General features: G+C 36.8%; 1 protein-coding gene across 1 annotated transcript; it reads right to left on the bottom strand.

Moving 5' to 3' along the window:
• Window positions 1-736: 736 nt before the first annotated feature.
• Window positions 737-3,929, bottom strand: LOC125178328 (the record flags this gene model as incomplete). Its single annotated transcript, XM_047881824.1, has 4 exons — window positions 3,800-3,929; window positions 3,411-3,508; window positions 2,959-3,093; window positions 737-924 (listed from the first exon to the last, which is right to left on the bottom strand). Coding segments are annotated over exons 1-4 (551 nt in total), but the record flags the coding sequence as incomplete, so codon positions are not given.
• Window positions 3,930-13,221: the final 9,292 nt, after the last annotated feature.

Below are 13,221 nucleotides of genomic sequence, written 5' to 3'. Positions count from 1 at the left end.
TTTTGTGGAACAAGCATAATCACACTCACTGCACTGAATAGGTTTATCTGTTGAATGTCTGTGAAGAAAATGTCTTTTCAAGTCACTTTTTCTAGTGCAAGCATAATCGCACACTGAGCACTGAATAGGTTTGTCCGTTGAATGTCTGTACATAAAATGAATTTTCAAAACACTTTTTGTGGTGCAAGCATAATGACACTTAGAGCACTTAAAAGGTTTTTCTGTTGAATGTTTTCTAAGATTATGTCTTTTCAAGTCCCTTTTTCTGGTGCATGCATAGTCACACTCAGAGCACTGAATAGGTTTTTCAGTTGAATGTTTTCTGAGAAAATGTTTCTTAAAGTCATCTTTTGTGGAGCAAGCATAATCGCAATTAGAGCACAGAATAGGTTTTTCCGTTGAATGCCTGTAAATAAAATGTCTTTTCAGAACAGTTTTTGTGGTGCATGCATAATCACACTCAGTGCACTGTATAGGTTTTTCTGTTGAATGTTTTCCAAGAAAATGTCTTTTCAAGTCCCCTCTTGAGGTGCAAGCATAATCGCACTCAAGGCACCGAATGGGTTTTTCTGTTGAATGTCTGTGAAGAAAATGACTTTTCAAGTCACATTTTCTGATGCAAGCATAATCACACTCAGAACACTGAATGGGTTTTTCTGATATATGTTTTGCAAAAAAATGTTTTATGAAGTTTCTTCTGTCATCAGAAGCATAATCACACTCTGAGCAGCAAAACCTCTTCATTGATGAAGGCTTAACAAGGCAACGCGTGTGCAGGTTTTCTTTGCAACCACCAGCAGCTGCAGGCACCAATCCACGCTGGGAAGACGCGCGCCTCGTGCGCTGCTTGGAGCTGGACGCCCCAGAGACGTCGGCGTCGCCAGCAGCGTCTCCTGATTCTGGTGCTGACACACCAGTGCTGCACTAATAATACAAATAGAGTAATAAAATATAGAAATACTCTATATTCTTAGAAATAGAGTACATTAACTCTCTAGTAATAAACTATATTCTATTTTTATAACAGCCAGATTAAGCATTGACTTTCAAATCTTACTCAAACTAAAATATGTCATTTATATCAACAGATCTTGAAAATTATAGCTAATATCTATATACAAATTGACTTGTACAGAGTTGGTTCTGATTCATGCAAGGATAACTCAGCATAAATAATTTGTTTTAGCAAATAAATGAGTTGCCATTATCTGGCCTTAAATAAGGCCAGCAATTTTGGCTCTGCAAATTTTAACATGGATAAAACCATGTTGCCAACTTTAACCCAGGTAAATTTAGAAACACTGATTTTTAATTTGAAAACTGATTGATAGAGACACTGTTATAAAACTGATCACTGTCACTCATCAGTGGCACTGATTTTGCCACTGTTTTAAAAGATTCATTTCTACAGGATAATTTCACACTTTTTCACACAAAAAATTTTTTTCTCAGAATTACTGAGGTGAACAGATATAAGAATATTTAAAATAAATTTCACTGCTGAAACGTGGATGTCATAATTATCAAGCAGACCAAGGATAGCTTTAAGATGTAAGAACTATTGCTGGGAATCCAAGCAATACAGCTTCCATTGAGGTGGAGGCTGCATTACTCCTCCACACACAGCAGGAGGCTGTATTGCTCCATAATCAGCACAAAAAATCCTCCACACACAACAAGAGGTTGTACTGCTCTATAATCAACACAGCCCATTCTTTGTGGTGTTGATTACCCATTACATCATTTCTTGAATGTGGTCCCAGACACTTAAGCTGAATGAGAATGTTATCTTTAATTCAACAGACTCAACACATATTTCCTCATTTTTTTGCTGTGCCTAGACAATTTTATCCTCAACCGGGGAAATCAGAAATATTTCTAGTTGATATTTTTAAAGATTGAAAATCGTCAGATTTTACCTGCACAATTTACATTGATGAGGAACACAGCATGTATTTCATGTATCATTGGCAGTGTTGGTTACACTTCTGCTAACCGCTAATTAGTGAAACCAACTTTTTATTCATCAGATTGCTTTTCAGCTAACTTTGCAAACCATTAGCGGACCAGTTAGCTTTGGCTAAATCTGGTTCTGCTAACTGGCAGTCTGATAAAAATGTTTAAAAATCTCTTGTGATAGAAAATTCAGGTGTTAATGATTAATTCTAAGTATCATTAGCCATGTGCCACACTGATGGCTGATTATGTCAACATATGTACATCAACCAATCACGTCTTGTGTTACTGCTACATATTGTAGTAGCACAAGACAAAATTGGTTGAAGCAGCATTGAGAAGCCGAAGTTCATCAAGGGCAAAAATCCTCACCTCGAGGAGATGAAGTGCAAGACAGAGTAAGATCAGTGTGTAACTCTGCATTTATCTGTGTGTTTTTGTTTCTTACCATTTCTTATTCATATAATACTTTCTTATTCTTTTATTAAACTGTATGATGAAAGTCAACTACTGCTTAATTTCATTTGTTCATTTAATTGTTTATGTACATCTTGATCATCATTTGATCTTGGCATGCTAAACCTTTTTGGAAAGCTCCTCGCCAATGCTACAACATATTAAAAGTACAGCTCTCTAGTTCTGAATTTCAGAGTTTCAGAGCCCCCCCAAAAAAAAAATTAGGTCAAAGCTAAATTGACATACTAAAAGTTAGCAGTGGTAATTGAGCTGAATTTTTGGTACTTTACCGGTTTAGCATTATAAAGGCTGATTTTTCAGTTAGTGCATTAATGGTTATTGAATCTAACTTTTTGGTTAGCTGTGCCCACCACTGATCATCAGTCAACCAATGATCACTTATTTCATCTTCTAATAGAGAATAAAAGATTGCTTGGAGAATAATGAAAATTTACAAATAGAATGAGAATCCACAAGAATAATAGGTTTCCCAACTAATCAAAAATTTTTGCACAGGCTAGAAGAGAGACAGCAAATATTATATACCTGATTCATAAACAGTGTAGAAGTGTGTGGTGGTGCGATTTGGTGTGCATTGGGAGCCTCAACCTGAGCTTCCGTCTTACATGGCACACAAGATAAGGGTGCAGGTGGGGGGCTGAGTTGTTCAGCTGAACAAGCCTGGAACAGAAGAAAAGGGGAGGACAATGAAAGGTCTTGAAGTAATGCATTTCATTTGAAAGAAATTATAAATATTTATCAAAAGGATTCTTTCCTATTCATTTTTATCTCCCATTTCTTAGCAGTTCATGCCAACCTTTGATTTTATTTACCATTGAAATGAAGTAACAAGCTCAGAGATAGCATCTTACAAAATTGCGGTTCTGAAAGCCTAACAAAAAAGATTTCATAGATGATTGAAAAATGAAGTATCATCCTTCAAATTTTTTCAAGAAGATATTTGCAGGCATGTCATATGCTTGCAAGGCATCCATTACCTCATCATACAGGAATGGTTCCTCCTTCACAGTTACATCCTCAGTATCATCTCCAAGCTCCTCTTTGATATTGTGTGCAGCAGCAACCATTTCTATGGCTGAAAAACAAGTTGATAAGGGGCAAGATCTCACAAAGTATAATTATTTTCCACAAAATTAACAAATCTTTTGAGCATTAGACAAAAAAGTTGAGATTTCCTCAGATATAAGGTGATGGAAATCTATTAGAGAATATATTTCTACACATTGAGACTAAATCTTATAGGGCAAATTCACATAAACTATAACAAATGTGAAAAAATAAGATAAGCAGACATTACACAGAAAAATAGACAATTCACTGCTGCATTTTGATAAGTGAAGAAAAGGCCATAAATAAATTGACTTACCTTCAGAATTGACTTTGCCCACAACAGGAGACACTCGATTGAGGATCTGCTCAGGACATCTGCCCCTCCTGAGTGCATCATCAGCGAGTTTGAGCAGCACAACGCAGCATTCTTTGATAATGGATGCCATCTCCATATATGGTGATCATGAGTCAATGCAGTTTATCTTTTAAATCTATCAACTTTTGTAGCAAAGGTACAAGCACTGGAGGGATATATAGAAATAAGATAGAGGCTCAAAAGACAGACTCTAATTCCAACAATTGCAACAAAATTCAACTGGCACAAGTTAGCTTAAGCACTTTATTTGCTTTTTCCTTGTTGCATTGATGTTTTAAGATGGACAAATACACATGAAATTGGATGATTCAACAAACATCACGGTAACTAGGTGAAATTTAGTTAATGAATACCTAATTTTGATTAATCATGCTTAACCACGAGTTAAGGGGAGCGTCTACCCTAAAATTGAAAATTTTTACTTTTTCGGTTTTTATACTAATTTTAAAGCTGACATTCTGCCCTATCCAACGGTACCACTGCCATCTCTCTACGTTGATCTATGATTTCACGACATTTCATGAAAGAGGGGCGGGTGGGGGAGTTCTTTAAGTAATTAGACAGGAACTAATTAGCTGCTGAGCTCTTTATATATAGTGTCTACTTGAGTTGTGCTGCAGTTACGTGTTTAGTCTCATCTTAAAGCTGACATTCTGGCCTATCCAATGGTACCACTACCATCTCTGTACGTCGATTTTCACGTACACGACACTTCATGAAAGGGGGGCGGGGGGAGGAGTTCTTTCAGTAATTAGATACGAGATAATTCGCTGTCCACCACTACAAATATAGTGTTTTTGTGAGGTTACAAAAATTCGAAATTCGAAAAAAGCTACGACGAATCGATAGATATGGTCCTTACGCATCGAATGATATGCGTCTCGATGTTGTAGCTTGGAAATTCTAGGAGGAGATAGATTTCTACAGTACCCCCTTTTTTGGCCGTTTTCTAAGAATTTCACGTTTTCTTTCATTTTTTTCGAAAAATTTACACGAATAAAAGCTGTCTATTTTTTGATTTTACATATGTGTACCAAGTTTCAAAGTGATCCGTCTGTAAATAGCCGAGATAATTTTTGGGGCAGACGCTCCCCTTAAGTATGATTTGGTCTTGACCATATGAGCACAAACAATTGCAGAACATTTCATGTGAAGTCAACATATTAATATTTGGTCAATTTGATTTTCTCACTAACAATTAGTGCAAGATTTGTCAAAAATTTGCATGGCATTTGGTCAAGATTGGCCCAATAGCTTCCAAATTTTCATGAGATTTATCCAAACCGCAGCAAACTTTTATGAATTTTGCACTTTGTCCAAATTTTTTCCAAGTTCATGTATACCTACCAATTTGAAAATAAAATTCCAGGTATTGGTCTAATGTACCCATCCCAATTTCCAAATACCTAATTTTTCCTGCACTATAAATATGGTTTCAAGTCCAGTGAATATTCCAAAAGGTAGGTATTAAAGATATGCACTTGAATAGCCCTTAAGAATTTCATTGCCAGGCTTCAGGCAAACAGTCGCACATTTTTTATCATATAGTATATATAGAACATGACGGAACTAATATTCTCATCTAAATCAAGGAAGATGAAGCATGTACAAATGATTTGATACAAATCTTCCAATGCAAGGATTAGAAAGAATCAATTATATCCCAAGTTATTATATATAGGTAGTTGCATAAGATGGGAAGAAATGAGAGGAAAACAATAGTCTATCCTGAGCGCATGAAAGCAACTGTAGCACATTGACAGGATCACTACAGATAAAACTGCAGAGTCTGAGAGAAACCATATGGTATTTTACAATTTAAGTCAAAGATGATATTTTAATTATCCAACAACTACATTTTATACATGTAAATAGATTTACTTCATATTTATTGTTCACTAAAAGAGGAATACTCATTTAATCAAAGCCACCTCTATGATTTCATGTAAAAGACGTTAGAATCTTTACAATTCCATTTAGTGACGATATTTTGTGAGTCATGGCCAAAATTAATTAGGATATAACAGATATTTAGGATTCATTTGGTGGAAAGAATTTTTTATGATTAAACCATTTTTATAACAATTGAAATCTTCCTCAATTCTTTTTTCAAAGATGTAAATACATAGCTAGGACAGTAACCTTCACTAATAGTTCAAACTGAAACTTTTGGAATTCCTAGTTGAATTCTCAGTTTTAAACAAACTTTTGCTATTTACTGGCAAGCTTTTCCAGAAAATTGTTCGGGCATGGTTCTACCTACGCCAATATTTACATATGCTTTCACAAACTTGCTTGCCTGGCCAATTGTCCACTTGATTTGAAGCCAATATTCTAGCCAACCGATACATCAATGTCACCATTCTAATTTTTAAACATCTCCCTCATATTGACTTACATTTTGATTTAATCCATCACATTCACCATAAGCTTTGATCAAGGAATAGATCATCATATATTGACTGCAATGTTAATCTAATAACAATTTTAGGACTTCTATTTACCTTCTGTTAGCAATACTTATGTTTATTGGTTTAAGCAATGACTTGTTTAGCTTCTATAACTTTTGATTCTAGTTAGATGAATTTTAAACATTAAAAAGCAGTGACTTTTCAACTCAATTTAAATTTTGAGATAAGCAATTTCACTTTGAATTTATGTACAATATCTTCTTGCTAAATGGGTTTTAGTCACACATGGTTTTTACCCAAATCATGAAAATCATTACAAAGCTATACAATGAGATTTTTTTAGCAATGGAAATATTCATTACAAAAATATTTGCTGAAATGCACGCCAAAAAATAATCTTCAGGTTTTGTTGGTGAATAATTTTTTAATCAGTTCCTCTGATATGAAGATATTTCTCCTGTGCATTTGATGGTTTGTGATAATTTCTAGTTCATCAATACTATTGTGCAAAATGTGCATCAGCATACACTGGTATGACATTCCCCACTTCATTTAACTGTACACTTTCACACTAAGTGATGTATATTTTACATGACCTCGTTCATGGGGATGCCAATGTGTCACGCATCGAAGGATCGATGTCATTAGGAGTGCTATTATTAGCAAGTCGATCAGAATTCCTTAAATTTAGCCGTTAGGCTTTAAAACGTGGAACAACAAGTATCCAGACTTATGTCAGGTGATTATCGTCGGAACCCGTCTGCTGCATTGACCTATTTTAGTTGTATTACTAAGATATCTATAGTTTACAATATAAAAACCAACAAATACAAAATCTCATGAACAAAATCGTTATTAAAGTGAAATTCCGATTTACATCTCTTAATGAAATGATAATCAGTACGAACATAACGACAAAATATTTCTTTTATCAAAAACAAATTTTCATGGGTAACAAAATTATTTTACAACATGGGAATCCCGCATCACCACCATTATCCATTAAGATTACCCACGGTATCATGAGCATATCAAGTCTTCATAACTTCGGAATTAATTTTTATATATAAACATATTTCACGAGAAAATATTCAGATGAAAATAACAGAAATGCTTCATGAACGGAGCTCGCAGCCGAGTAACATTAGATTAGTTCTGTTTTTCATCACCATGAGCGATAGTCGACGATGAATTCAGTCTATAATGTAAATCCACACATTTTTGTTCGCTTAGTGAATCCATTAAAGTTAAAAATTCCTGAAGTGAAAATGTTCCTGAGGTTTGCTACTCTCCATGCCCCGGATCACATAATGATTAGATAACGAAGAGAGTTTTCCATCATTTAAATCAGGGCACAGATGTCGGTGCGATGTATTAATCAAATGATGAATAAACGATTTTTTATTATGAAACGAAAGTGAAGGCAACAAAGTACAAGCCAACAACGCCAATGCAGTGGAAATATTGACATTAATAATGACCATTGATTGTTGTTCTTGGGACTTTTGTGCAGATTTGTTGGACAAACACACACAGGATTTTATGTGCATAATTAGGTGCACTGAACAACAACATTAGGTGCAGTGAACAACAACATTAGGTGCACTGAAATGCTCTAGTGCTTTCAAAAAATTTTTATAACTCTGTTTCAATTGCTCAGAGATCCGAAGTCCTTCCTTTTAAAGTCCTAAACTTGAAAGGAACTAAACTTTACAACAACTAAAGGACCTTTTTGAAATCCTTCAGCTGAAATCCTTCGGCGACACGAGGAGGCTGTTTGGCAGGATCGGGGGAACACATTAAGCAGATTCCTGCTTTCCCGCGATAGGAAAAGCAGGTTAACTAGCAAGCAAGACCTCAAGATCCCCCCAGGTAACCCAGAGTTCGTTTAGGGGTAACAACACAAGGCCATGCTGCAGTCACCACCTGAAATCTAGCGACTTTTCTGGGCGCTAGGGGAAGAGTTGACCCTCCTGCATTATTCAGATGAGACTTGACTCTCACCCCTGAATTTTATTCGAGAAATGAATCAATTCCCTGGTGTCAATCTGAGGAATACTGCGAAATTTCTTCAAGAAACTAATTCATGAACGGCTGACTTGACCGCGGTGATCTCGCTGACGTTACTTGAATATTGTCAAATGCTTCCTAAGAATTGCAGGTCTGATGGCTTAACTAGGGAACTTGTCGGTCATTTGGGCTGTAAGGTCATACCTCATCATTGGCGGACTGTCAATTCCTTATGAAGATGTATATATAGTTTTCATTTAGCGCAATGCGCCCCTTTCCTTCATAATGGCCTATTCGGCTACAAAACTGTCATAAATAACTCCTTATCAGAGCTGGGCAGCGCTACTTTGAAATGTAGCGGCGCTACCGCTACCGCTACATGCTTGAAATGCAGCGGGCGCTGCCGCTACCGCTACACCCACTAGATTGTAGCGAGCGCTACCGCTACAGGAAAATGTTGCGCCGCTATATTAGCCGCTACAATTGCCAAAATTATTGGAAATCTCTAAATATTTATTGTTCTGCTATTGCGATTTTATTGGCCATTTAATGATAATAAAAAATTTTCAAAACATATCAATGCAACTTTATTGCAATTAACCTAGCCGAACTAGTACGGGTTAGATACAGTAAATAAAAGTTACAGTTATTTTTATGTTTTACCTTCCCTACATGTATGTGAACTTTAATCTACCAGTCTCAAATTTATCCCCATATACATATAAAAATCAGTCTTTTATTTGTATATATGTGTGGATTATTTTTGAGATTGGTAGATTAAAGTAGACATCCATGTAGGGAAGGTGAAACATAAAAATAACTGTGTAGAAATCACTGTAAGCAAACTGAAACATGAAAAAGTACTTGTAAGTGGTAACTGGTAACAACTTAACAAGTAACAACTAACATGTTGACACTAGTAACAGGGTGAGGTTGACAACATTACTCCGAAATCTTTCGTACAGTTTTATTTTGTAATTTATATTATGGATGTATCATGCTGGTTTTTAAATAATATAAATACTATTATGTAAAATCTGAAGGCTTTATCTATAAATGTAGCGGTAGCGCTGTAGCGGCAAAACCTCGTATCGCTACTTAAATATGTAGCGGGCGCTACCGCTACCGCTACATTGCCTTAGATGCAGCGCCGCTACCGCTACCGCTACTGAAAATGTAGCGGCCGCTAGTAGCGGCCGCTACATGTAGCATGCTACTGCCCACCTCTGCATAGCGTAAGCTCGCGCTGGACGAGTGGTTAAGAAACTCCAGCGACATTCTGACATATCTTCCACGACGATTCTTGTATCTCTTTTGGCAAGCCAACATTCTTCTACACGCCTTAAGAGTCAAGCACAAGCGGAGACAATGAAAGCTGGCGATCAAAGCACCCTTCTTCAGGTTGCTTACGATGTGTGCAACTGGTATAGAGTTGCAACTTGTTTGATGCTATACTGGTTCCAATCTGAAATAGTCAGCCATGGAAATAATCCGTATTCTCAGTAATCCTCTACAGTCGTCACTGCGCATTATAAACTTTGTACCTTCCGCCTTTGAAAATATTAAATAATATTTTTGAGGCTGAAAAGCCGCTGTATTTGAAGATTGATTGCTGTAATTGGTTTATACGCCACTGTAATTTTGCATGAAGAAAAGGCAGAACTCAGCGGTTCTCGTGACCGAGACCAGGACAAGTGTCACATCAGCCGAGGTGTGGCCCAGGTTCCAGCGAGATACTCATCCTGCACTAACATATGTACAGCTTCGTGGTTACTTATCCTGCACTAACATATGTACAGCTTTGTGGTTACTTATCCTGCACTAACATATGAAAAATGACGAATATTCTTGGATGAGCTCAGCATTAGCAATGGCGCTACCTGAACTGAGCTCTTATGAACCTTCATCTACTAACATTAAGGTCAGAATTAACGCGCCTCATAACTTTAGTCGTTTATTTAATTGTAAAATTTTATCCTTCCTGTCAACGGAAAGATTAACGAGGATTTGCATTTATGTGCGTGATTCAAATTCCATACATGCAGTATATGTGGCAAGGAGTTCAAATTTTTATATATTACACCACTCGTGCATTCCAGTCCGTGATTCATTGACATTCCCCCTTTCTTAACTGAATTTTTTCTTCCTAAAATATTTATACTATTTGAAACTAGACTCCTGCGTTTGGCTTTTTTTATACGAGACGAGACGAGACAGCAGGCTCTGTCCCGGTTCACAATAAAAACCGGGACAATTTTCAGCCTTCCTTAGGAATTCCGAGACGATCCTGAGACAAGACGAGACATTCCGGTTAAAATAGGTAGCTTAAAATTTCCCGGAATTTATAGCCGTTTTAACGAGACATAACGAGACGAATCAATTATTGATGTGGTGTAAACTTTGGCTTGCCATTATACATTTATATAATAACTTGAGACGTATCCTTTTACTATTCTGATTTTAGCTCGGCAATTGAAATGATTTTTGCTACAAATAAATGTTGTAGTTTAATATGGTACTTAATGTTGACAGGCAAATAAAAATTGAAAAGTACATTATTTATTTTCCAATAATTGTGTTCTATGATGGTCTGCAAGGAGGCCATACTGACTGTAGATGGTGACATCGGCTGACTGGACAGACTTTGATTTGCCTCTAGCTCATTCACAGAATCAGATTTATCGATCTTGCCATAATCAATCTCAATAAATTAATCTGGTAAAGTCCACGAACATCAGACAGCGCATTTCAGTGACCACCCATGTCCGGGATTGTACGGACATGTCACAGCGCATACCAGAGAGACCACAGTGCGAGAGCAAGCTCCCTGTCCGTAAAGTCTACGAACATCACACAGCACATTTCAGTGACCACCCATGTCCGGAATTCTACGGACATGTCACAGCGCATACCAGAGAGACCACAGTGCGAGAGCAAACTCTCTGTCCGTAAAGTTTACGAACATCACACAGCGCATTTCAGTGAACGTAATAAACTCGACTCGTACTCGTACGGTTCCCATTAAGTGCCATCGTAGCCTTTGTTAAGACTTAAGGGTAAAAATTTTTACTCAATACTCAGCCATACATCGACAGGTTTGCGGTGTTTGTTGGACCACCAATTAACTGCCATGTACGTCGGTCAAACACATTTGCTAAACCTTCAATTAACTCAATTCAACTGGGAACTGTCTATGGCCCTATTAGCAATAAAGGGCTAACTTGTCATTCTTCAACCCGTGTTTTCGAAATGATTCGTATCGTAATCGAAAAACTTCTTTTGTCTTAAATAATTGAGACAAATCTCGTCTCATCTTGTTATGTCTCGTTTCAAATCTGTCTGTCTCGTCCCGGTTCATAAAGAACCGGGACACAAGTTTTAAAGTCCGGGACAGAAGTCTTGTCTCGGTTAATACGTTTATTCTGGGACAAATTCATACGTTTATTCTGGGACTCGGTTCATACGTACTACGGCCGTAGACGCCGTGGCCGTAGTATTGCAGCTGATATCCTTTGTACGATATCCTTTGTACGATATCCGTTGTACGATATCCTTCGCGAGATATCCTTTGTACGATATCTTTTGCTCGATATACGTAGTACGATATACGTTGTACGATATCCTTTGGACGATGTCCTTTGTACGAACTCCTTCGTACGCTTAATATGTCGTTATCTATCTAGGTAGAACACATAAAAAAATATTTATTCCATTCAGCTGAGCCCAGCTGGAGGCTTGGTGCTCTAAAGTAAAGAAACTTCGATGAAAAGATAGCGGCTTATAGTTAGGCCTTCCTTAATAGTGATAAGTTTCAGACGATAATGTCACAGTGAAGACTTCTTTAACCGCTGTTATTATTAAATTTTATATGCATCGAAGACATGTCTACGCTTTTTATATATTAGGGATGTAAGTTTTGTTCAACGGTGCGACCTTCGAAGTAATGTCTACAGGAGATTCAATAGGCAATGAGTTTCGGTAATTTTATAGTAGTTTATGCTGGAATTATGTGATTTTCTATCTAGTGATCATTTTCTATAGACTGTTATTCTAGGGTGAACTAAATCACAGCATATTATATCAATACAGAAAAATATTGTATATTTTTCTGCGTATTGAAGTAAGACATGTTGTAACAGCCACAGGTCTTACTGTTTCTTAACAAGTAAGACCTGTTGCAACAGCAGCAGTTTAACAGCCAACATTACCAAGTAAACTGCTTGATTAATGCTCATCACACATTCTGAGAGAAAAGCAACACTAATATCTGCAGTTTGTTATCATTTGATATTATCTGGCTACAAAATGTGTGCATTTTATTTTTCATCTTTACTCACAATTGAGTTTTTTATTTCGAATCTGTCTATACAACTTTTTCAATATGAAGCAATTTTATTTTTCATTTGTTAAAGCAAATGTGAGATACGTGTAAACGGTGTAATTAAACCGAATAATTTTCGATGTTGTTTTTGTATAAATTTTCAATGTGCTCCACATTGAAGATTGAACTGACCGCAGACGTCAGTCATCCCTGGGTTCTCAGAAATACTTCTCCCATAATATTTTGGGTATTTCTTTCATATTAGGCAAATCCAAGTTGTTGCTATTACTGTTCCATGCTTTGAATATGTTATGATGCGCTACAATGCGTTATTATATCACCTATATCCCGCTTGTAATGTATATCCCGCTTTCCTGGACTCATCGATAACTCGGAACATTTTAGTTTCTGCTCTGAATCGTTTTTTAAGAGTTGCCATTTTACAGTTCATAGAAAACGAGTGCGAGGACAAACTCCAACATGTCGTAGTCGTCAGCGTAGGACGCACGGGACAAATCAGATTATCTGCGCCGCCTCACGACACGTTTTCAGCGACACCAGCAGCGCGGCGGCCATGACAGTTGGTCACAACAATCGCGGCTTAGAAATACTTGCAAGTA

The sequence above is a fragment of the Hyalella azteca genome, unplaced genomic scaffold (assembly GCF_000764305.2).
Source record: "Hyalella azteca isolate HAZT.00-mixed unplaced genomic scaffold, Hazt_2.0.2 contig8901, whole genome shotgun sequence".
Classification (NCBI taxonomy): domain Eukaryota; kingdom Metazoa; phylum Arthropoda; class Malacostraca; order Amphipoda; family Hyalellidae; genus Hyalella; species Hyalella azteca.
The sequence above is the reverse complement of the archived record's forward strand: the minus strand, read 5'-3'. Positions and strand labels throughout refer to the sequence as shown.